Source organism: Anthonomus grandis, chromosome 22, assembly GCF_022605725.1.
Source record: "Anthonomus grandis grandis chromosome 22, icAntGran1.3, whole genome shotgun sequence".
NCBI lineage: Eukaryota > Metazoa > Arthropoda > Insecta > Coleoptera > Curculionidae > Anthonomus > Anthonomus grandis.
Genome location: NC_065567.1, coordinates 16800392 through 16824900, shown reverse-complemented (window position 1 = coordinate 16824900; position 24509 = coordinate 16800392). Strand labels below are relative to the sequence as shown.

General features: G+C 34.0%; 3 protein-coding genes across 4 annotated transcripts in view; 1 reads left to right on the top strand and 2 right to left on the bottom strand.

Annotated features, from left to right (window-relative positions):
- LOC126749036 (uncharacterized) overlaps window positions 1-24509 on the bottom strand; it is a 57646-nt gene that overhangs the window by 24799 nt on the left and 8338 nt on the right. The gene's annotated exons all lie outside the window — the stretch shown is intronic.
- LOC126749042 (uncharacterized) lies at window positions 11456-12355 on the top strand. The gene is made up of 2 exons (XM_050458652.1): window positions 11456-11724; window positions 11779-12355. Exons 1-2 carry the CDS (start codon window positions 11558-11560, stop codon window positions 12191-12193), a joined length of 582 nt encoding a protein of 193 aa, XP_050314609.1. The 5' UTR covers window positions 11456-11557; the 3' UTR covers window positions 12194-12355.
- LOC126749039 (uncharacterized) lies at window positions 15919-16760 on the bottom strand. The gene is made up of 2 exons (XM_050458650.1): window positions 16498-16760; window positions 15919-16419 (listed from the first exon to the last, which is right to left on the bottom strand). The coding sequence occupies exons 1-2, from the start codon at window positions 16662-16664 to the stop codon at window positions 16041-16043; spliced, it is 546 nt and encodes a 181-aa protein (XP_050314607.1). The 5' UTR covers window positions 16665-16760; the 3' UTR covers window positions 15919-16040.

The window sequence follows — 24509 nt, the reverse complement described above, 5'->3', positions numbered from 1 at the left end:
CTTCAAACACAAATCGAGTATTTAGGTCGTTTAATTTCCGAAAAAGGTGTACAACCGAGTCCCTACAAAGTCGATGCACTACTAAACACTAGTGCTCCTACCACGCAAAAAGAGGTGCGCCAGTTCCTAGGGTTAACTGGGTATTTCCGAAAATTTATTAAAGATTATTCTCGAAAAGTAAAGCCTATTTCAGATTTGTTGAAAAACGGGGTTGTCTTTGAGTGGACCGACGAAAGAGAGGAAATTCGTCTTGGACTTATCGCTTTGTTGTCAACTTATCCTGTGTTATGTTTATTTAATCCAAATTTACATACGGAGCTGCACACAGATGCCAGTCACATTGGCTATGGTGCAGTATTATTTCAAAAACATGATAATAACCTTAAACCTATTGCATATTTTAGCCGTTTAACTCAAGGGTATGAATGTAAATATCATTCATACGAGTTAGAAACTCTGGCCGTTGTTAACTCGTTAAAACATTTTAGGCATTATTTAATAGGCATAAAGTTTACTACAGTTACTGATTGCAATGCTCTAAAAGGAACTTTTTCAAAAAAAGATCTTAACCCCCGAGTCGCTCGGTGGTGGATTTACATGCAAGACTTCGATTTTGAAATTTGTTATAGAAAAGGTACTAACATGGCACACGCGGATTATCTGAGTCGCAATATACCTAGAATTGCATTAGTTATAGATCAAAAACACTCATGGCTCGCAGTGGCGCAACGGGCAGATGAGCAAACTAAAGACTTAATTGAACGCGTTAAAAGAGGGGAATTAGATGAAAAATTATATAAAATTCATGGGGAGCACTTATATAAAGTCGTGAATAACCCCGATGGGTCTTCAATACAGCGGTTTTTAGTGCCATCTGCCTATCGTCTACCATTATTACAGCTTTACCATGATGAAAACTGTCATGTAGGAGCTGAGAAAACTTTTGAGTTACTGTCTCAAAATTTTTGGTTTCCAAAAATGAGAAATTTTGTAAATAAATACTGTAAAAGGTGTTTAACCTGCTTAATACAGAAACAACCTCGTTTACCTACTCACGTTCCTCTACACTCAATACCTAAAGGAAATACCCCGTTTGAGACGATACATTGCGATTATTTTGGACCTCTTAAGTCATCAAATAATTTTCGATATATATTTGTTTTAATAGATGCCTTCTCAAAGTTCTGCTTATTAATACCAAATATCGAAATAACCTCAGCACTATTTAGAGAAAATTTAGTTAAGACCATCTCGCTGTTCGGGACACCTAAGAGGCTAATCACAGATAATGGTACATTCTTTAATGGCGCAAGTAAACAATTTCTCGAGGAATGGAGAATTAACTTCCATCTAATAACACCACACGTACATCGTGCAAATGGACAAGTTGAACGGTATATGTCAACCATTGCAGATATGTTGCGCATAGAATGTCGACATAATCCCAGTTCTTGGAGTGAAAAGATATGGAAAATTCAGTTAGTTGTTAACACCACGAAACAGAAATCCACCGGATTTAGCCCATTGCAAGTATTACTTGGTCGAGAGACAGCTGTCCCAGTAGTTGCAGCCCTTCTGAATGATCTGGCAATCAACCAAGTTCCCCCCAACAGGAAAATTTTAAGAGAGCGAGCAGCTAGAGCTCTTGCAAAGAATGCTGAGAAACAAGAATCTGGCAACAAAAAGGCGCTACCAATATTTAAAATCGGTGATGTAGTGGTCCTCAAAAGAACAGCTAACGAGCGTCACAAGCTTTTTCCACCCTGCAAGGGACCTTACGAAGTTGTTGGCGAAAAATCACAGGGAAGGTACCTGTTAAAGGGTGTCTCATCACTGCTACGAGACACGACGGCAGCGGCTGAGCATCTTAAGATTTGGTCCAAGGAATGGTTTCCCGAACTCTGTGAAGCCATGATTAATGGCGACGATGATAATGCTACTCATGAGGATTAGCCATTGGCTATAAGTCTGTATGGTATGATAAATATTTTATTGACTGGTTAAATTAAGTTGTCAAAGTTGGCACATTTTTATGATGTCACATTGATACTGGTTGTTTGTCATAATTTGTTAACATTTGATATATTTATTAATGTTATTTTGATGTCACGTTGGTACTGAGATATTAAAGATGACACAAGAAATCTAACATTTTTGTTTAATGTCACGTTGGTACTGAGATATCAAAGCTGGCACAAGAAACATTACTTATTATTTTGATGTCACGTTGGTACTAAGATATCAAAGATGACACAGTTAATCATATCTTTAATTTCTTTTCCTGATTAATGATACGGGTGTTCAAAATAATATTAAATGTTCCTGCTAAGTCAAAACAGCCGTAAAGAGCAAGTAAAAAAAAAATAGTGGCAAAACACACAAATGTTTAGATTACGGCCTCTTAAGAGGAGTAACACGAGCTTGTAAACATACTGAATTGATAAACAAAATTACTAATGTTTATTTTATTTTCTCCAGGTCTTGCACCTACATACATCAAATTAATCATTCTCCGTCTCCGTCGGACCTCGAGGACGAGATCCAGTCAGGATTGGCCGTGTTGTCAATATTTCATGTAAAACGCGAACCACAAAATTTCCCGTCTTGACCACCAGAATAGCGCCACCGTCGCTTCGCTCGCCGGGCAACGAGTGAAACCCGGTATGGCAAGATTCAGCTTTTGATCGCGGCGTAAAAACATTCTTTTATAATTTTTGCTGTTCAATTATTTTTCTTTACAATAAAATTGGATTTTTGTAGTTAAATCGTCATTTGTGATTATTTACATTTTCCTATTTCTAATATTATGCTCCATTGTATATAATATATATTTGGTTTGAGATGTATTATTTTTATGAATGAATAAAGTATAAAAAAAGCTGTTAAAATTGATAACAACATATCATCATTTTTGCCGCTGGATAGAGGAGTCCCACAAGGCTCCATTCTTGGTCCTTTATTGTTTATTCTGTATACTAGAGATATTGGAGAAGCAATTAAAACATCTCGTGTACACCAATATGCTGATGACACTCAATTGTATACCAGTTTTGACGAAGAAGAACTACCTGGATCTATAGAAAAACTTAATAACGATTTAAATTCCATATATTTTTACTCAGCTAACAATGGACTAAAATTAAATCCTAGTAAATCGGCAGTTATGTTTTTTGGGCCTAACAAGGACTGGGTTAAGCAAAGTGTTATAATAACTTTAAATAATATTCCATTGCCAAATGTAGATAAATACAAAAATGTAGGTATTATTGTTGATGACAGCCTAAAGTTTGAAAGCCTAAAGTTTGAAAGGTTGTGAATGTGGTCCAAAAATCTTTCTGTGCATTGAAAAATTTGTACAAGAGTAGGGAAATTATTAACAAAAACCTGAAAATACAGTTAACGGAATCGCTTGTTTTATCACACTGCAATTCTGGTGAAACAGTTTATTGGCCTTTTCTTAATAGAAATTCAAAATACCTGCTTCAAAAAATACAAAATGCTTGTGTACGGTTCATTTTTGGGGTGAGTGTAAGAAAGTATATCACTCCAAAATATTGGGAACTTGGTTGGTTGAAAATACGTGGTCGTCAGAGGATTCACCTGAGTTGCCTAGGAAAACGGTTACTTAATAGTTCCTGTCCAGGCTATCTGTTTGATAAGCTTAATAAAAGAAATACTCTTCATAACAGAGACACGCGCTTTAATGATTTATATTTTATTTGTTGTTCCTAGGCATAGAACAGAACTTTTCCAACGTTCGTTTTCCTATTTGTTAAATTGTATGACCTACCATTGTTGACATTTAAGAAAAAATATAAGCAACATTTACTTAGCCAAGTTTAAATTTGTTAGTTGGTAAAAGCAATATACTTACGCCATAGAATGTCAAATTTTTTTAGTGATTTTATGAAATGCCATTCCTACGCTTGTGTAACCTTCTGTATACCTTTAGAATTACAAAAGTTAATTAAGTACGTTAATTTTCCAATATGTAAATTTAATCTTATGTATTTTGTATGTATGCTCGGTTAATAACAGCTATGCTGAACTTCGCCGAGTTAAAAATAAAGGCCTATTATTATTTTAATAGTGTTTGTAATAGCTAAATAATTATATGATTATTTATCCATTTGAAAAGATACTAATTAACTAATTGGACGTAAGATATTCCTATTTAAAAAAATTATTTCCTAATAACTATGTACAGTGTTACATATTAGTATAATGTTTACAGCTAACTAAACCTAGAAATGCTATTAAGGAATATTTATAACTATTCATACCATATGCCTTTTAAGGGCTTCTTAGTAATATAACTCCTCTCTTGTTAGAATAAACTATGCCTTCATAGGAGTAGTTGGATTGGGGGTTGGTAGAACTGGCTTCTTTTTTCTTCATAAAGAAAAATCTTCTATCTGTAGAATATTAGGATATATGTACAACTGAATGCTATAAGTACATATATAAGAACTGTTAGAGAGAATAGACTTGGTACACTGGATATTTCTGGAAACGAATACTCAGAAATGGCTCCTACTTAACTCTGGAAACTCTGCAGGTTATCAAGATAAATGTTTTGAAGGTGTAGGCTTAAATTAAGAAAATATAGGAAAATCAGTTGGCATGGTATTAAACTCTGAGAAAATTATTGGTTGTTTGCTGATTTCGATTAACGTGATGAATAATAATAAAAAATAATGATGAAACGTGAACCTATACAAAAGGTAATTTTAATAACTAACCTAGCCTTTCAATTCATCTATTACCAAATTGGTGTATGATATGTTCCCTGACATTTGCACTGAAATGAGCTGGTTCGCCATTCAACTGTAGCCACATCCCATGCCTTAAGAAATTCTCTCTTAAGAAATTTAGAAAAATTTCTCCTGTTATACGATTTTCAAAAATGTATGGACCAATAACAAAATCATGTACTATTGCACCCCAAATATTGATGCTTCATCTGTGTTGAAAATTCGATGGGGCTTTTCTGTATCGTAAAAATGAAAGTTATGTCGGTTCAAAGAATCACTTTTATGGAACATTCATCATTGAAAGGCACAGATTTAAAAAAATCTCGTTTTCTGCTACTTAATTTTGTGCCCATTGACAAAAACTTATTCTTTTTTCAAAACCATTTTCAAGAGATCTTGATGTAATTGCGCGTGATAGGAATTATATTTGTTTTTCTTGGGATATTTTTTTACGGACGATTTCGATATTTCTAAGTTCTCACTTAGTTGTAATTTAAGAACTAATTTCCCGTGTTGCAACGACCGACGTGGTGATTACCAATTGGTTTTCTTCATTTAAAACTGTTTTCGTTTTAATGTCGTCAACACTCTATCATCAGGATGTCGGTTATTATGAAATTTTTCCTAATAAATCCTTGAAGCCAAAAAATTGTTTCCAAGGCATTCACCGTTAACGTAAATCATATTTCCTAATTCTCGTTGGGAGTAATTCATTTTGACCCAAACTTACTTAACACGAATGATAAGTAAATATTATAATTGGCATACGTCACACAACGAAGAATAAATGAATTATGGCCAACTTTTTACTTGTAAGAAAAGAATTCTTATTTTTAAATGAGATAAGCGACATGGAGTAATACTACTATTCTTTTATTATAGTTATTACAACTACAACTACTTCACCTTTTTTTTTACTAAAACGTGTTCGAAATGAAATTGAACAGGTTTAAGTAAGCAAAGCATTTGTCATTCTAATTCCATGAAATATCTATTAAGTCGTAAAGTCGTAAGTGTCGTAATGCCTATGAAAAATATGTGTCACTCTTCCTTTAACAACAAATTTTAAGAAAACGGTTAGCGATAAAGGCAAACTTGTTAATATCAAATTGAAAATTAAAGAATACTCTATCAAAACGCGTTACTAGATACAGGGTGTTCCATTTAAAAAATAGCGTAAAATTGAATTGAAAATGTAATTATTTGAGTAACGATTTTGATCACCCTGTATAAAAAAATAATTTGGAATTTTGAAAGATAAAATGAACTTAGTTAGCCAAGAACTCTACATAGACTTAAAGATAAAAAGATAAAAAACGTTGGTGGTAAATATTAATATTTAAGTGAAACATTGATTTTTGTGAAAAATTCTTAATAACCAGGCAACGTCGCATTTTAGGGTAAAACTGTTTTAGGGTTAAAGAGGGAGTCAAATGGAACTCCCATTTCGGAAAAAATATAGGTGGTTCTATTTAAAAAAAATCAAATTATGTACCAGGCTTTTTTGGGACACCCTGTATCAACCAAACTAATTTTAAAAAGTAGCCTCTCGAACTTAATTAACATTCTCCCTGTTAAAGATTTCTTCTGTGTCAAGGTTTAGCCGCAATCGAGCACCGCGATATTAAATGGATACCCTGTATATAACCCCTTTAGACTACTACGTTTTTTCTCAAAAAAAAACCGTAATTGTGGATCTAGCTGGGGAATGTAAAACGGGAAAATGTTATTAGCGCCGTAATTAACTGGTATATCGTAGATTAATATTTCAGCAATAGAATTTTCACGTTGATATTGGCATGAACATTCATGTTATGGCTATTGTCTATATCGGGTGGTTCGCAATCAGGTGGTTACACTGATGTTTCCCTGATTGTCCTAATTCTCTATTAAACTGCTCAATGTATTCCTTAAGAGCTAAACTGCAATTAGGTCTTTTGCATAATGTTCTATTGTCGATAGAGCATTTGCATTTCTGTTAAGTTTACCTTTTTTAAGCCCATACACACCTTCTACCTTTTTAGGCCATACACGTACAGTTTTAACATTTCACACATTTTCCGGGACACTCTGTATAAAGGTGAGGTTCTAGTCGAGCAATGTAGTCCCTTCCAAAACACAAATCCTTGCAAAGGTTAGAAAAAAACAACGGAGGATAGAACAATCTTGGTTCTATCCCCCGATGTTAAGCCAAACAAATGTATTTTATATTTCTTCGAAAGATTTGGCAACTTTTAATTTTCAGAAAAAATTCACTCTGTATAATACGCCCGCTAACGTCAGAACAAAATGCCGTTGCCGCTAAATTCAGCAAAACGAGAATCGCTGATTCATATCGATTTTCGGAAATCTGACCCGACTACGTCCAATTAACTAATTCGACCGAAGATTTTCCTTTAAAAAAAATCTAATAATTATTAATTATCTAATAATTACGTACAATGTTACTAATTAGTATAATGCTACAGCTGACTTATACATCGGATGGCTTCGTGAATGGACAATATTCCTCAGACAAGATAAATGCCTTCTTAGATCATATAAAAGATATTGGACTAATATTTTTTCAGGTATTCCTCTTTATTTTGTATGATAGTAGCATCATTATGCATTATGGGCCTAAAGTTTCATTGGTTTTACTAGACATATTCCTGCAGATTTGAGTAATATGCAATTGTTTAAGTAAATCGGTTGGGTAAATTTAAGCTTAATCGGTTTTGACTACGTATTTATTCTCAATCCAATCACCCGGCTATAAAGTTTCAAAGATAAGAATCATAGACACAGACCTTTAGAGTTTCTTGAAGTTTTTGGATTGATGTTTCTTTAATTTTAGTATTGAAATAGTTAAATGATAATCTCGTACTCGGTACAAATCGAAGCCCGAGCCTTACATGGGGGATTAAGGAATGAGCCTGGAAGTGAGTCCGTAGCATAGCGTTAAAGGTCTCCGGTTCGTTAGTTTGTTTCTTAGTTTAGTACGAGGGTATCTTAGTTTCTTAGTTTAGCGCAGGCGGGTCATGGAGGATGTGTTTTTAATATCCCGCAAAACTGCCTCCTGCACTGTTTTTTACAATCCCTGGGTGTTTTTTTGTAAATCTCAGCCAGAGGCAAGCTTGGAGCGCTCTGCACTGCGAAGGAGACGGCGCGTAATGTTTCGGTGTTTTTACGTGCTATTGTTCCATTCATTCTTTCACTTCTCTTTTTCTTTTATGGAGTTTTGAAAATAGTATTAACACACGTAAAATATGCGTTTGGGTAATGTAGGAGTTAATGCAGGGTAGTAATTAGAAACTGTCCAAAACATAACATGTGCTTCTAAGACACTGTATCGCAGAGGGAACAAATATTTGTTAAAAACACTCTAGATACAGAAGACCTGCTGGCTGAATTTTTTGCTGGTATCATAGCAGCAAAAGATTTATGTAAGCTGCGTACAATGGATAGATTCACAATAAGTCTATTTAAGCTGAGGTTCACTCAAGTGCAAGTTGGATTAGCCCCAAGAGAAGGGACAAAGTTCATAAGATCCTTCTTTGGGTGGCCGTCACGCAGACGCAACTATATTGAGGTTAAGAAGAAAATCATTCTTGGTTTTCTCAATTTTATTTTCTTCCACTTTCCATCTAGAATTAGCAGTATTTCACGAGAATTTTTACATCAGGCCCGTTCATGAAACGTATGTTGAAACATATTCAAATTAAATTCAAAATTGTTTGAAGAATTTAATACTAAGAAAGTGACATTTTTATGAAATGTTCATGTCGCTTAATTACGATAGTAAAAACGAAATAAATTTTGGCAACAAAATATTATTACAATTTTAATTTTAGTCACATAATTCCTTTTTTTATAAGGCAATCCAAGTAAAACAAAATGGGAACAGGATCAAAGTCCGTAAAGTTACGTCTCGTTGTAAATAGTAGGCACCATTTGTCCACTATACGTAGGGCTCTCATTATTGGGCAGTCCTGCGTATATAGATCAGCCCTATATAGGTCATCAGCTTAAGCTTGCATATATAAGTCACCCTTGTTTAAATATTAGGCTGTCGACTACTAGGCATCATAGGGTTGAGAATAGTACCGCTCCCTATGGGCAGCCCCTAGCCGCCAATGCATTGACAACCTCGCTGTTAAGCTGAGCAGACATACAGTACTGTCAAAGCTTAGCCTCTATACATTTCACCGGCGATGGTTCCGAGCCACGACATTCGAGTACTTGGCAGATCACTGCAAAAAGATTATTGTCAAATGCCCCTTCAATATCTAAGAACGCACCCAACCAGGGCTTGCCATTTCTCAAAGCACCGTCCATCTTTCTCAGGGGGTAGTGTATTGTCAAATTCGTGGGTTTGCCCATCTGGAAGGCGTTGTTTATGCAGTAGTCTGTTAACTAAGTTGCTTTTTTTTTAAGTATAGATCTATCCGCCTCTCCATCGTCTTCCGCAGAAAACTGATTGGTCAGAACGATTTGGGGTCTGCGTAATCATTTTTTCCTGGTTTAGCGACAAAGGCAACTTTCAGCTGTCGCCATAGTGTAAGTCCTAAAAAGCCTCAACACATGTGGACCATCTAACCCATTTTGTAGGACGCATAGATACAACCAATCCCGTACTTGGTACGAATCGGAGTCCGAGCGCTACGTGGGTGATTGAGGAACGACATGGAGCCTGGAAAGTGCGTGCGTAGCAGAGCCTTCAAGGTTTCCCGTTCGTTAGTTGTAAAGCTGGCATCTAAAATGGGCTGCCATGGTATGACATCAAGTCCATTTCAGTACCAGGGTCCTTGAATAGTACCTTATACAGGCGTGTCGCGGAAGATGTGCTTTTAACATACTCGAAAAACCGCCTCCAGCACTTCAGTCAGGGGCAAGCTTCGAGCTGCTCTGCCCTGCGAAGGACCCAGCGTGTAGTGTTTCGGTGTTTTTCCATGCTATTGTTCCACCAGACTTTCTTTTACTTTTCATTCTCTTATAACGTATATATATGTAAATGAGAGAGATAAGGCTTAATGCTCAGTAATATTAGATTGATGTCACTTGGTCTTAAAGGCACTCGAGAAATTGCTAGACAGACAATAAGGGATGGAGCCTTAAATAAGAACGCGAAACATGGGAACAAAGAATGAAGATACGATTAAGGGACACCTAAATAGAATTCATATGTAAAACACGGATCAGGTCTTTCTTTTCGGAAAGATCTGTCGTCTTTTCAAAAAGAAATTAGAAACTGTCCGAAACATAACCTGCGATTGTGAGACACTGTATGGAAGAAGGAAGAAATATTTGTTAAGCACACTTTGGACACAAAAGACCTAAATATCATAGCAGCAAAATAGCTGCATATGTAAATTGAGTAGAATGAATAGATACACAATAAGTCTATTTAGGCTGGGGTTCACTCGCGTGTAAGCTGGACGAGCCTCACGAAAACAAAAAAGTTTAAAAAAACGACTTTATTGAACTTGAGATGAAAATCGTTCTTGATTTGCTTCTTACTACTTTATTGTCTTATTGCCTTCTACTTTCAACCTATGATTAGTAGTTGATCCAATATTTCGCGACAATTTTTATATCAGACCCGTTCATTGAACGTATGTTGTAACATATTTAACTTATGGCGATTTCGACTGGGCTGCACGGATTCTATTCGATTGTTCTCGGGGCGAGCAACTGCTTGTATACAACAGAGTTGCATTTGCGCGGTATTGGCGCGAGCTCGAAAGGACCATTCGAAAAACCAAATCTCGTTCAATTCGCTGGAATCAAGTGCCCATTCTGAGATCTGTTCGGCAGAGTTCGGCTGGCTGAGTAAATTTGAGATTAGGTTACACAGAACCGACCCTATGAGACGCTTCCAAAATAATTGCACTGAATGCTATAATGCTAATGCTATACTTAAAGTTAACGAATTTGCTCTGATGCAGCCGAACGAAAAACCAATCCGCAATGGGGAAAATGTACTGCCCGCCGAGTATTCGCTCTGCTTAACCAGTACAAGTTTTGAAAAATCTTTAATATCGAGAGGACTGCAGGGAAATCTTCAAAAATGTTAGAATTTTGACGCTCCTTGAGATTTATCTTTTTGCTTGTCCATGTGAAGGAAAATAAGAAAAGCTTTCCCTCGAACTATCACATACATCCAACTATCCATAGATAGTACTAGAAATGGTAGGAAAACCCCAAAAAAAAAATGTAGACGTATTAAGTACATTCAAAATTAATACAATATTTATCTAAACAAAAATAAAATAGGCCAATTTCTTCTAACTGTCTTAAAAATTAAGCAGCTATTTTCAACAAAATAGCAGCTTTACTGGATCTCAATTTTGATTTATGACAAGAAGAATTACAGTTCATTTTGTGTCAAACATATGCATTCAGAAGTCAATCCTGAGGCCCTACGTCCTTCCTATTTATATAAAAGTCATTTGAGCACCATTAAAGTACACACTGCTAAGTGGCATCACAGTCTGCTCATTTGCAGCTTAAGGAATCACTGAGGGTTCTGCACAGATATAACTAGCTAACGCAAAATTGCAAAAATTGCGTTAGCTAGTTATATCTGTGGTTCTGCCAAAGAGAACAATAAATAACAGCTGGCAACATTGGTTCTTCATGGTTGTTTAAGTACATTTTAAAAATCATCAGTCTTGTCAACAATGTCAAGCGACAGTATAAAAAGACGCCATTTTTCGAAAGACGCTCACTTCCGCTTTTTTTTTCAAGAGCGTCTGTCCAAATTTTTGGTTCTTATAATTTTTTTTAGTTTTTAAAGTCTTTAACAGCGAAATTAACTAAAAATGTTCCGTTCGATTAACTATGAACTAAACGGAGCGGAGTTCTTCAAAATTCTTTATAAAAGGGAACAAGTCAACCCTTTTGAGTTCCGTCTTGTAGATTACAGCTCTTTCAGCGATGAAAAGCTAGAGGATCTTCTATTAAGCACTGAATATGAAATTCTTAGAAAGTGAGTTTAAAATAATGTTATCTTTAGTGTTATTAATTATTTATTTCTTTACAGTGAGGATATCCCGCCTTTGATGGATAATGAAGATATTCTTCATGTCTTAAAGTTCATTCGTGACAAAATACTATTGACAAAACACATGCGAAAATTTTTGCCATGTCTCTATGAGCTTATAGACCATCCAAAATTTAAAGATGACAGGGATCCTAATATTCCCAGATGGGTTATTGATACCAATAGGCGCTGGAGTGAACATAAACTCTATTTGGTTCCTCACACGAGATTTATGAGATTTTGCACATTGCTTAATGGACTTTCTTGGGAAGAAGATCAAAAGAGAAAACGGGAATCCAAATATATTGGATGCTCCGATGGTACAAGCTATACCCATAGAGATATTCGTGTTCAGTATGCTGAGAGGCAGCTGAAAGGACTGGTCCAAGATGATGATGATTCTGATGAAGAATAAAGCTGTTAAATATCTTTGAAACTTTTTTAACATTGATTTTTATTTATATAATTAGTTTTGGCCAATCAAACCCTCTAAAATTTTTCTTTCAAAATTTTATTTAAATGAATTTGTAAATTTATTTGGACAATAAACTACAGCAATTAATTAAAAAATGTAAAATTATTTTTTTATTACTTTATAAACCCAGCATAAATTAAACAGTAATTCAGTAAAATTTAACAAATTTCTATATAAGTTATTATAATTGGTTTTTTTAATTCTAAGAAACCACATTAGTGAATGATGATTGTGAAACCATGTGAATTTACTAGTATGCTTACTACATTATAATGCAGTACCATAAGAATTTGAAATAGGAGGAAAACAAAAAATTGTAGAGGAGTAATTACATTCAAAATCAATGGAATATGTGATCTAGAGTCGAATGTACTCAGATTGCTGATGATACAACCACAAAAATCAAGGACACTTAGCTTATAGTAAAAGAGCAAAAAGCATTGAGGCACAAAGAAGCGCAAGGGCTTGGTTTGATGCAAACAAACTGTCACTAAATCAGGACTAAATGCAGAAAATTGTATTTGCTCTCTGAAAAGTTCCAAACAACCATATCGAGGATGACAGTAAAATTTTTAGGGATTCATCTATACTCAAAACTGAAGTGGAATTTGGGAAATCTTTAATATTTAGAGGAATGAGGAAAAATCATCAAAAATGTTAGAATTTTAACACTCTCCGAGGCTTACTGGATCTCAATTTGGATTTATGACAAGAAGAAATAAAGTTTATTTTGTGTCACAGATTATTGATTACATTCTCCAGAAGTCGATCCTGTGCCCCTAGATCCTGGCTATTTATATAAATGTCATTTGAGCACCATCTAAGTACACTCTGCTGATGGTACCAGTATGAGATGTGGAGAAAATCAGTTCTCAGGAGTTACCCCATGTGCTTAAGTTGAATTACAATATTGTATTGAATTTAAATATTGAAACTACAAAAAAAATATTTGCAAGTAAAAGATTTTCTGATAAAAACCGCTTTTTATACTGTCTCTAATTGCAAAAAAAAACAAAAACAATAGCATCATAAGTTGTTTGTTTTTATTTCAATATTTAGGGTTAAGTGTTTCGCCTTATAATATATTGTGTGCCGGTTTCTTTATAAGACTTATAATGTAATAAAGACCATCAGGCTAAAAATATCTGCTAGTGTTAGTAGATTAGAGTAGTGCATGGCTTTGTGACTTTATAATTTTACTCAGACAAGTCAAATGCTTTTTAGATCATAAAAAAGATCTTGGAGTAATATTTTTACAGGCATTCTACTGTTTTTCTTTCTTGTTTTATGTTTTGCATAATAGTAGCATCATTATGCAGTCAAGGACCTAAAGTTTATTAATTTTGCTAAACTCATTCCTGCAGATTTGAGTAATAAGTAATGCTAAAGTGCAGACCTTTAGTGTTTCTTAAACTGATGTTCCTTTAATTGTAGGATTGAAATAATTAAATCCTATCTTAAAGAGAAAAAAACAGCATGTCAAAGTAGAAAAAAAAGTATTGGCAGACACATTGTTAAATTGGATTAAACAGAGGTCTGTCCATTCTTAGGCCTATCTTGTTCTAAATATTCATCAGTGACCTCCCCCTTGGTGATCTGGAGTGTGAATATACTGTTTGCTGATCCACAAGAAAAACCAGGATACTTCTTTTGTAGATGCAGAGCGGAAAGCATGAGGCACAGAAAAGGGCAAGGGCTTGGTTTGATTCAAACAAACTGTGACTAAAGCAAGACAAAGTGCAAAAAAGTGTCAGAGAGGTTCCTAGCAATGATATTCAGCATAACTGTTAAATTTTAGACTGACAATCACCTGGACTCTCCCAACTATAGACTGAAGAATTGACCAGACGATAGAACAGTAAAGTGTAACAAACCATTTAATGCCTGGAAAAAATTTATGGGTATTGATATGAACCCTAACAATTTAAATGCTCAATTAAATATGAATGTTGAACTTTAAATTAAGATTAAAAATGATACCTTTATCTTTAAACAAATCCATGTTTAATGAAAGTTAAATTTTCATTAAACAATTTATATTGAAAATTTCATGATTTTTGAATTTAGAAAAAATGAACATTTAGATAGACGTCATGCTGTTAATTTTATATTTCTGTTCAAACCTAAATAAATCCTTTTGAAGGTTCAATAAATTCAACCCGAGCAGAAACTTTTGTCTTCTTTTCCTTAAGTCTTTGGATCATTAGTATATATCACATTAGTAAATAATAAAACAGTATTTAGAAAGAAATTTTGATTTAGAAAGATCAAATACAGATTACTATTTAAATAGCCTAATTAACAAGAACTTGGAAATAAATTCATTTAGAAGAAACGTTAAAAAAGTTTATAAATAAAACTGTACCTGTCTTAACCTTATTTTATAATGATTTAACCTTTGACTGTGAGGTTTAATAAATGTTTTATGTTAATCTACAAAATTTATATTTTATATTAATTCTTGGAATATGTTTATATTAATTTATTTCTTATCTAAAAAACAATTATTGCAAATGGTAAATCCGTTAAAAACTATTCTATTCTAACAGAGCTGTTTAAAATATATTTAAATGTCATTAATTAAAAAATAGGGGGTTGAACTTATTGTCTTAAGGAACCGAACCCTTGAAGTAATAGTTATTAAGCTATATAGATTACCATTTAAATTTACTTTTTTCTAAACCTGTAAACCCGATGTTGATGGTATGATAAACTTGATCAAACCCTTAGAGAAGTCAGTTCATTTACTCTCCAAGGTCTTTGACAATAATTCTTCATATATGAAAAGATTAAACATATCTAACCTTTGTCTGCAGAAGCCATGCTGCTTTGAAGATGATAGATTTAAAGCAAGGAGTTATAAACTTACATAATAGCAGTTATAGTTATATAATGAAAAAACCTTTTGGTTTAGGTTTCAATATTCCTCTGTAATTACTTACTTACTTACTAAATTTTTTGACTGGTGGAGCTTGCAATCTACATAGCTGGGAAAATTCAGATTCCAAAGACCTATTGAAAATTGCAAGTTTCTCAGCCCAGAGTCAAAGGATACAGGAAATTTGCCATTCTTTAATCTGCACTTATGAATAAAAAAATTAAAAGAGTTACATGAAATATTGCAAAAAAACTTAAATAGAGTAAAATTTACTTAGCTCAACAATGCACATTATATTAAAACAATATGCGGGATGGTAGTAATCGTAGAGGAAAGGATTAGACACCTGTTCAACATTTGAAATTATCAGATCTAGCAAATCATTTTCAAATTGAGATAAAGTTAGGCTGAGTAATTGCCATTGAGTTGTACACCATTAGCCATTAAATTTAGAGAATTTAAGACACCTGCTGAAACAACATTGCAAACACTAATTTAACAGATTTCGAAAGAGGTATGTACAACCCAGAATTATAATAATTCAAAGTTAACTAAAATAACAATTTGAAAAAAAAATGTATACCTATTGATTTTTTGCTCACAAAGCTCATTATCACAAAAATCAATTTTTAAATGTTTTTTTACTATCCTGGTATCCTTATACCAACTTACAAGAGATCTATTTTTTTAACTAGGATATCAAAGTTTAATTGATCTCACATAACTTGAGCAAGTTTATAGCTTTTTTTTTGGTATGTAAAATTTATGTCAAAATAAAACAATAAAAGAATCACAGATTCAATTTATTTTTCTATGCCGAAAGTTACATATTGCAAAGATCTTATGCAAACATTTTTATGTCACCAAATTAATAACTAGAGTTAACAAAATTTGATAACAGATTTAAATCTATAGGTATTTAACAGCATGCACATCATCTGAAAGCACTTCCTCATATTGAGTATTGATGCTTCGGTAGGCATTGTTGATCGGCCCTTGTGTTCCAGAATGTACATGAGTTCTAAAGTCCACATGACCCTTACTATTTTTCAATATATTCCTGCGAGGATATACATAGATACGCTGTCTTCTCCAGTACCTGTTATTATCATAGAGCCATTGATCAACAGGGGTCCTTTTAACTTTAAACCTTTTTAAGTCTAGGAGTTCATCCATGACTGGCAAAAACTTGTGGTAATGCATTGAAATGTAAAGCTTGTTCTGAACAAATGTGAATGCATCATATATGTCCTGCTTTCTCTTGATATTTGCTGGACCAAGTTTTTCACTGTAATAGTTAATAAATAATAAAGAGTCAATAAAGGGAGAAAAAATATTTATATAGGGAGGGAAGCGAAATACATACATCCTGTCGATTTCGAAGTTAACGCTATCCAAGATATCTTGTAGTGTAGGTAGGTCCAGGGACATGTATTCTAAGTTGGAATAGAAAAATGGATGAATTTGTTCCTTTCCATACTTCTGCATGAATTCAGGTTTGGCTTCTAGGTCTACTTTCATGTATCGGAACATTTTTAAGTTTGCTGCTGTTAAAACCAGATTTTTCACAAAAATTTTGAAGCTCACCAAACGTTGAATTGGCGGAGAATGATTACGGTGACAAAATGGCCGCCGCTTTTTATACTCTTCGCGAAAAAAATAAGGGTTGATATGCATGTATTTAAAAAATTATAGATTGCTGAATATTATTAATTGATCTGCGTCATTTTTACGCATACGGACTGACATGACGGTTTTGAAGTTTTTTTTTATACGAAATTTACTGCAAAATTTATTCTATTATTTTTTAAGCATATTTACATATTTTTAAATTTATGATTACAGTTTTATTCGACAGATTTTCATGATGATGTGAAATATGTATTCTTTTCAACTGCAGAGTAATAAAATTTAAAACAGCTAAGTAGTAGTAGGCAATCTACAGGATGTCAATTTAAAAACTTTCAATGCGAATATCTAAAAGCAAAAAAGTTAGAAAAACTCAATTTGGTACAAAATACCGGAGGGGGGAAGTAGAACTATCATATTCAGGCCATGGGTTGAGCAACCTCTTGGGCTCTATGCACTCCAACCTTTAAATGTTAAATGGTCTCTTTTTGAATAGTTGGGCATTAAAAAAATGTAAACAGGGTCGAAAAATGTAGAATTTAATTGAAATACGCTATATTAAATAATGGAAACATTTTCATTGTTAAATGCTATTCTAAGATATTTGATGCTGAAATTGCATTCCTTGTTAACTTGTATTTGAAAGGTTATATATTATAAAAGGTTAATTTCAAACAAAGTCTAATGATTTTTTTTAAACCAATACCCTACAGTATCGATGCAAGAATTCTAATAGTTTTTATTAGGCTGTGAAAATCGTTGCACTTGACACTGCTGTTGTATTTAATGAGGGAAATCCTTGAAATAATGTAGGTCACACGCAACTAATTTTAAAATTTGAATATACTGGATTGGTGGCCACCAAAAAAAAAAGATTTAGCGTAGAGTACTTGATAAAGCGGCACAAGTAGTATTGGGACATAAACATTTGCTATGAATCATACAATGTCTTTATGCCAAGGCTCAGCCTTAACAGAAATTTCCTATGAATCTGGTCGCAAGGTACTTAAATTAAATCATTTTCACCCGTACAAAATGCAAATACTTCAGCAATTGTGTGAAGACAACCCGGATCGAAGAATTCAATTGCGAGGAATTTACAGAAGCGTTGATCGATATTTATACGACGATATTTTACCAACCAATATATTTTTTTTTTATATAGTTCTGTTAAAATATATAACTATGATGAAAATCCGCATGCTTTCAGGGAAGGATAGACACAGTAACCAAAAAAAAAAATTTTAACGATACATTTCCAGATCAGTGGATTAGAAAAAACTCCAATAGAATGGCCGCCGAGATCACCAGATCCAACACAACTCAATTTTTTGTTGTTTAAAACACAACCAGATTCCCTTAATGATTTTTGGCAATGAAATATAATAAAATGAATATGTCTTCCAAGAATAGCAGTAGTATATATAGCATTAGTTTCAAGCTTAGTTGTTAGCTTTACTACGAAGTAATTTTCTGAGTCTATAGTAATATGTTTTTAAGGAATTTGTTGATTTCAGGCTGCTTGGCAGTCGATACAGTTCTATTTTACATGTAAATTTTACAACTCTCATATAAGAGATTTCTTAACCAAGATCGTGTTAGACATAAGCTGAGGTAAACTGAGGTTTTGACGAGTATTATAAAGAGAACTAGGGGACAGTGAATATAAAATTATTAAAGAAAATAGTAGATGTTTCTAGAATAAAAAGAGATGTAAGGGTTAGAATTTTTTGTGTTTAATGTGGCCCGTAAGAATCTCTCTGATTTATGTCGACAATAAACCGCAGTGCTATCTTTTGGAGAATAAAAAGTATATAAAAAGTCCCTGAATTGAAACATTCCAAAGTGGGACATCATATTTAAGGTGGGACTCAAATAGCGCAAATATAGCAGCTCAAATAGCGCAGTTATACCCAATGATGTGAGTTACTAAAGTCTCCTTACTCAAATTTAAGTAAAGACAATTAGTGTTAAACCATGCTTTAATAAGTTTCAAATCGTTTACTATAATCTTTTTTTAAAGTTTTGCCAGATAACTGTTTTTTTAGAACACTGAGGTGCCATCAGCAAAAACAGTGAAGAGTCCAGAGTTTTTAAGAAAGCCAAGGTCATTGAAACATAACTGCAATAGGATTGGACCCAAAAAAGAGGCTTGCGGAACTCCACAGTCAATGCCCGAGACAGACACGACCTCTCACCTGAACTCACCACAGTCTTAGAGTGCCCTTCAAGATAAGACTTAAACCAGGAGTGCGCCATACCCCGAAAGCCATAACATTCAAGCTTTGCCAGCAATATTCGGTGATCAACACAGTCAAAAGCCTTAAACAGATCACAGAACCCGGCTGCATATATGTCTCACCCTGGGTTAACCCAAGTCAAAACTTCCGCAAGGAAACTGTAAATAACATCATGGGTCCCTTTCAATGTTTGAAGTCCTTGCTTAACAGTTATTCGGTTAAAAGACTGAAGGTAATGCCAGATCCTTCTCTTTACAAGTTTCTCTACAACTTTAGACGAAGTTGGGAATAGAGACCTTGGGCGGTAGTTAGAAGGGTCTTCGGAGTCCCCACCCTCAAATAGTGGGATTACCAAAGATGACTTCAGAAAAGCAGGAAACGCTTCTCTTGACCTCAAGACCCATTGAAAGAAGCAGAGAAGGCATCCCGAGCATTGTCAGGCAGCTGCAAAAGAACTTTTGCAATGGTCGTGATTTTTTTTACGCAATTTAATAAGCGGAGAATTTAATAGCGCAATTCAAGTAAGAGCCTTGATATTGGAGTTCTTTTTCCCCTACCTATAAAACATTTTTCTATTTTTTCATATTTGAGAAATATTCGCATTTTAAAATTTTTTATTTTACATTTCAATAACTCGACCAAATGCTAAAAATTATAGAAACATTTTCTGGAGACATAAAATTGACCTTTGGATTAATATGATAAACGCCGCACCATTAAAATGGTCAGGAGTGAGTTGCAACTAGGTATGGAGATACTTAGATGGGGAACGGGCAGACCATACAAGCAATGAATTCCGAAGAAACCATTTACGAATAAAACAAAGTCAAAGAATAGATCATTGAATTATGCAAAATGAATAACTAAACACGTTCATTCAAGATCGAGACGCCTTCTGAAAATGAATTTGAATAGCAGAAACTTGTTTAAGGCCATAAATTCGTATGGTTTAACTGCAATTATAAATTGGATATCGATAAATTGCAAAGAAAATCCAAAACACTTTTAACAAAGGCTAAAAAAGTACAAAAGGCTCTTGAGAAGTTTCAAGATTTTCAAACTAAAATAGTCGATACGAGATAAGATGCGGTTAGTTATCGGAGCTATTGAAAAAAATGATTTCTTCTACTCTTCTGGACAGAAATACTTCAAATAAATGAAAAATGTTTCAATTTAGAAACAGTGGCGAATTTTCGCTTTCGCCGCCTTTAGGCAATTTGGAACTCGCCGCGTTTATTTTGACAAAAAATGAGATTTTGATATATTTTTTGATTTATTTTTTTTATCACAGCCTAGTAAAGAATCCTACACATCCCGTTTTCTACACTCACGTTCACATGTGTTAGCGCCTAGATTTTTCAGCTGTATGGATAATTTTTATACAATGTATTTATAGAATTAAACCGGACTATATTGTCAACAACGCAAGGGCATTTAACTTGTCTTCCTCCAATGAAGATCGATGGTCAGGGTTAAAAACACGTTTCAAGACAAAAATGATCTTATAGCGCTACAATAGTCACGCTCGTATATTTGAAAGCTTTATGGCAACTGCAGTTTACTATGTATTTATAATAAAAACTGCATAGTGTCTTTCTGATTTGCAATCAAGTAAATTAAGATTTAAAAAAAAAAGGGAAATCTTAGAAAGGCTGGCGGATCTCGGCAGATGTGATGAGAACCACACCAGGTGTAGCGCTGACCATCCTCCTGAGTTTGCCGTTTCCCACTGTGGGCAGAGAGAGGCACTGTCATCCTCTGTAAGGATAAGGAATAGCACCATATGGCAGCATCGACCCGGGATAGCAGGGCATATATCCATTACCATACTGGTGGAAGGAAAAATGCCAATTCTGCTGCCATTCAATCTAAGACTTCGCAACACAAAGGCTCGATCCGGAAAGGATTTGCAAATATAATACCCAGACGGTTCAAAGATAGCCCACAGGGCTGTCAGGAGCTGGAGTGTATCGTAGTGATACTAATCAAGGACAAGCTTCCTCGCTTGGAAGAACTATAAGTAAGAAATACATTTCCAATATCCTAAGCAACTGGGTATGGATAAAGAATAGGAAACATTCGAGTAGGAACACCGGTTGCCGGCAGGCCAAAGGGTTCATGCTATCAAACTAAAACACTAGAATAAAAAATCTATCGCAACTAAAGCTAGATAGAGTGGCTGCTGTCCTGGCAAAATCCCTCTGTGTAACCGACCTGACCGGAGTCCCATAGGTCATTTTTGACGCAACCAACATCTACGCGTGGTGCCCAGTTCGCTGTGCTCTAGTTGTGGCGTGGCGAAGAAAACGGCTTATCATTTTATAAGAGAATGCGAAGGTTCGGCTAGGATCCGTAGAGAGATCATGAGTTCCCCCTTCCTGCCAGGAGAGGAGCTGAAGGACCTTAACTTAGAGGGCCTGCTCTCTTGCTTTAGGACGACGGGCCATCTCTCTAGGGATACTAGGGAGAGTAGCCAGCGGTAATGAAAGGGTTTCAGGACTTGCCGGACACTGTTCGTCCACCATTATTACTGTAACTGTCCGTCGCAAAAGTCGACAATCTTCAAAATTTTACTTACTCCAGCTTTATCCGTACCATCGTGGGCATCGTGGCTTCTTGTGAGCGCTCATTCAATGAACTTAATATAATAAAATCTTGCTTGAGATCACCATTTAGATGATGACATTATCGATAAATCCGAAGAGGTAAAATTTTAAAATATACGTTGCCTCATCGAATATATTTCATATCATATATAATTCATATCATATGGACAAGCTCTACTACAGATGGGTAAAATAGTATGTATTTGATCGATAAATATTAAAGACTTGTTTGCGCACATAGGCATTAGGCAATGTAAGGGAACCATACATGGAACCTATATGTGTATAGTCATATAAAGGGCATTAATAAAAAATAGATAAATATGTTTTTTTTAATCTACTACATATAGTTCCTCATATATTCTGTAATCATATTCCAGAAAATAAAATACAGCAAGAAAGCATTTATCATTAAGCATTAGTCATTAATGTATAAGGCAATCGCCACAATTCGAAGATCCCTGTAGAGAAATCGTGCCCAGTAGCATGTAACGATAATTCTCGCAAAAAGTTGCATGGATTGTCGCGAATTGGTTATGTAAAAAGACCTTAACGTTTCATGTAAAAGTCATAAATTCTCATTTTACATAAATTGACAGATCTCAAGGGCTTGGGGATACAGAATCATAATATATAATTTAGCTTGATGTTTATTTTCTGTTGAATTAAAAACATTTGCCTTTTGTACGTTTAATATTTTCCCTCAAATAAAGCTTTAAAAATTAATATTGACAAGAAATAAGAATTAGTAAATATACTATCGGCTGTTACTATTAGTAAATATTTGTTCTTGAAACCTCTCCACACTGTCTTACACATTTTTAATTTTTGTCCCAGAAAGATTTTTCAACATAAGTTGCTTATTTTCTGTATAGTACTACTGCTATCTCTCTGTTTTTGATAGCATTAATTTAATTAAATAGGAAAAAGGTGAATTTAAATGTTGTAAACTATATAAGAAAAATGGTAAGTTTATCAATCCATACCTATTTTTTTATATAAAAAATATTAAATTGCAATTACTAATAACATCAAAGAGTAGGATGTTGTTATACTTCCAGGAATTGCACTAATCTCTAAATACTCTTTTGAATTTTCGAGCTGTTGGGAATAGTTCTTTTGTCTTTCAGAAATTGAAATTTCTGAAATTTTCCAGTAATTTTTCAAGTCTTCTAGGAATTAGAGTTAATTTTTCATGATGTTTTAGGTATTTAAAATAATTTTTATTTAGGTACTTCCTGGCATTTGAAATTTTAGATGTTACAAGCTATTTTTTGTTTCAGACTTTAAAAAACAGGCTTATGTGCCAAGCATTTGACAAAATTTTTTATTTCTCCCAAACATTAGAAAAAAGTTTCAGAATTGGAAGCAACTTTTTAAATGTTTTTGCACAATTTTTATGTTATGCCGGGAAATTGATGTATGGATTTTTTATTTGCAAGGAATGGGATGTAATCTTTTGCATTTTCCAGTCATCTGGGAATAATATTTCATTGCACCATTAATTTGATATTATTTCTTTTACTTTTTAGAGCTATTTGGATTTCAGTTTAAGATTGTTCTATTTATTCCAGTATATATTAGGTAAAAGTTTTAAGGCCTTCTTTTTCGGGGCATGGGGGGTGATGGACCTAATGGAGGACCACTGATAATTATAATAATTATTACTATCTTTATATATTCTGATACAAATACACTTATAATTTTTATATATAACTGGTTTGCATTGGTGGAATTTCTCTTTCAGTTCATTAGGCCACGAACTGAAAGGCTGCCACATTTTAGGTTTTCTGTCAATACAACACTCAGTCTTTTTGCTCATTTTCAAGCTGATATGTCTACATTGTTGATGTTATAAATAATTTGTGGATTGCCTTTCCCTATATGCAGAATAGTGCAGTTGTTAATGTTCAATTTCATAAGCCAGTGTTGCATTTAGGATTCTATGGGTGTTATGTCAGCTAAGAATTTGTGAAAATCAGTCATTGGATTGTAGTTAACCTTCCTGTCATCTGCAAAGCTTGGATATTAGTCTGCAAGTTTTTATCTAGATCCACAATATAGCATGTGAATAGCAAGGTCCAAGGACTGAACCCTGAATAATGCCACTGAGGCAATAATGAATAATGAACAATGAGCCTATTTTAAAGCACCATTTTAGCAAATTTGTAGGTCTAACAGTTTATGATGGGCTTAACTTAAGATCATACTACCAAGAAATTAAATAGGTTTCTTCTGGTTGCTATGCTTTTAGAGAATTTCTTGCAGTTTAGATTTTGGCATAGTTAAAATTGTTTATCATGCTCTTGTGGAGTCTCATCTGAGCTATGGCATATATTTTTGGGGCTCATTTGCTTAATATAAGATTGACTCACTGTCTTTGAGAAGGAACAATTTGCTTTCGTCTAAAATCGGATAATGTGCAAGTCATGCATCTACTTTTTGTAAAACATTAAATTTTAACACTTTGTTCCTTATATATCTTACAGACTGAAGTTTTCAATAATTCTTTTGGTACTAGGCTCACTTAAAGTTCCAGAATGTCCATAGTACACAGTGAGAACATAAAAGTCATTTGTTTATGTAAGAAAATCTTTCACCACATTCCTCTTGAAATTTGATCAATAAACTATCCTGTTAGATTTAAGAAAGCTTTAAACAAAATCTTGGTCTCATAAGCCTGTTACACCCTGGATGAATATTTTAATGTAAATTTTCTTTAGCCATTTTATATTATATTATTTAGTGTGTTTTATTTTTTATGTATTTTAATGTTGTTGAATTTTCAATTGTTTGTCTATTTGTGATTATAAAAAGGGGAAAAACTCCTTCTATTTAAGCAAAATGGTTCAACTTGTAAAAGAGATGGTCAGACAGTGAGGTACCTTGTCAAAAGCTTTTTT

Coding starts and splice junctions, on each gene's coding strand:
- LOC126749042 (XM_050458652.1), top strand. CDS start 11,558: ATGTTCCGTTCGATTAACTATGAACTAAACGGAGCGGAGTTCTTCAAA. Junction 11,725..11,778: donor GAATATGAAATTCTTAGAAA/GTGAGTTTAAAA, acceptor ATTTCTTTACAG/TGAGGATATCCCGCCTTTGA.
- LOC126749039 (XM_050458650.1), bottom strand. CDS start 16,664: ATGTTCCGATACATGAAAGTAGACCTAGAAGCCAAACCTGAATTCATG. Junction 16,420..16,497: donor AACTTCGAAATCGACAGGAT/GTATGTATTTCG, acceptor TAACTATTACAG/TGAAAAACTTGGTCCAGCAA.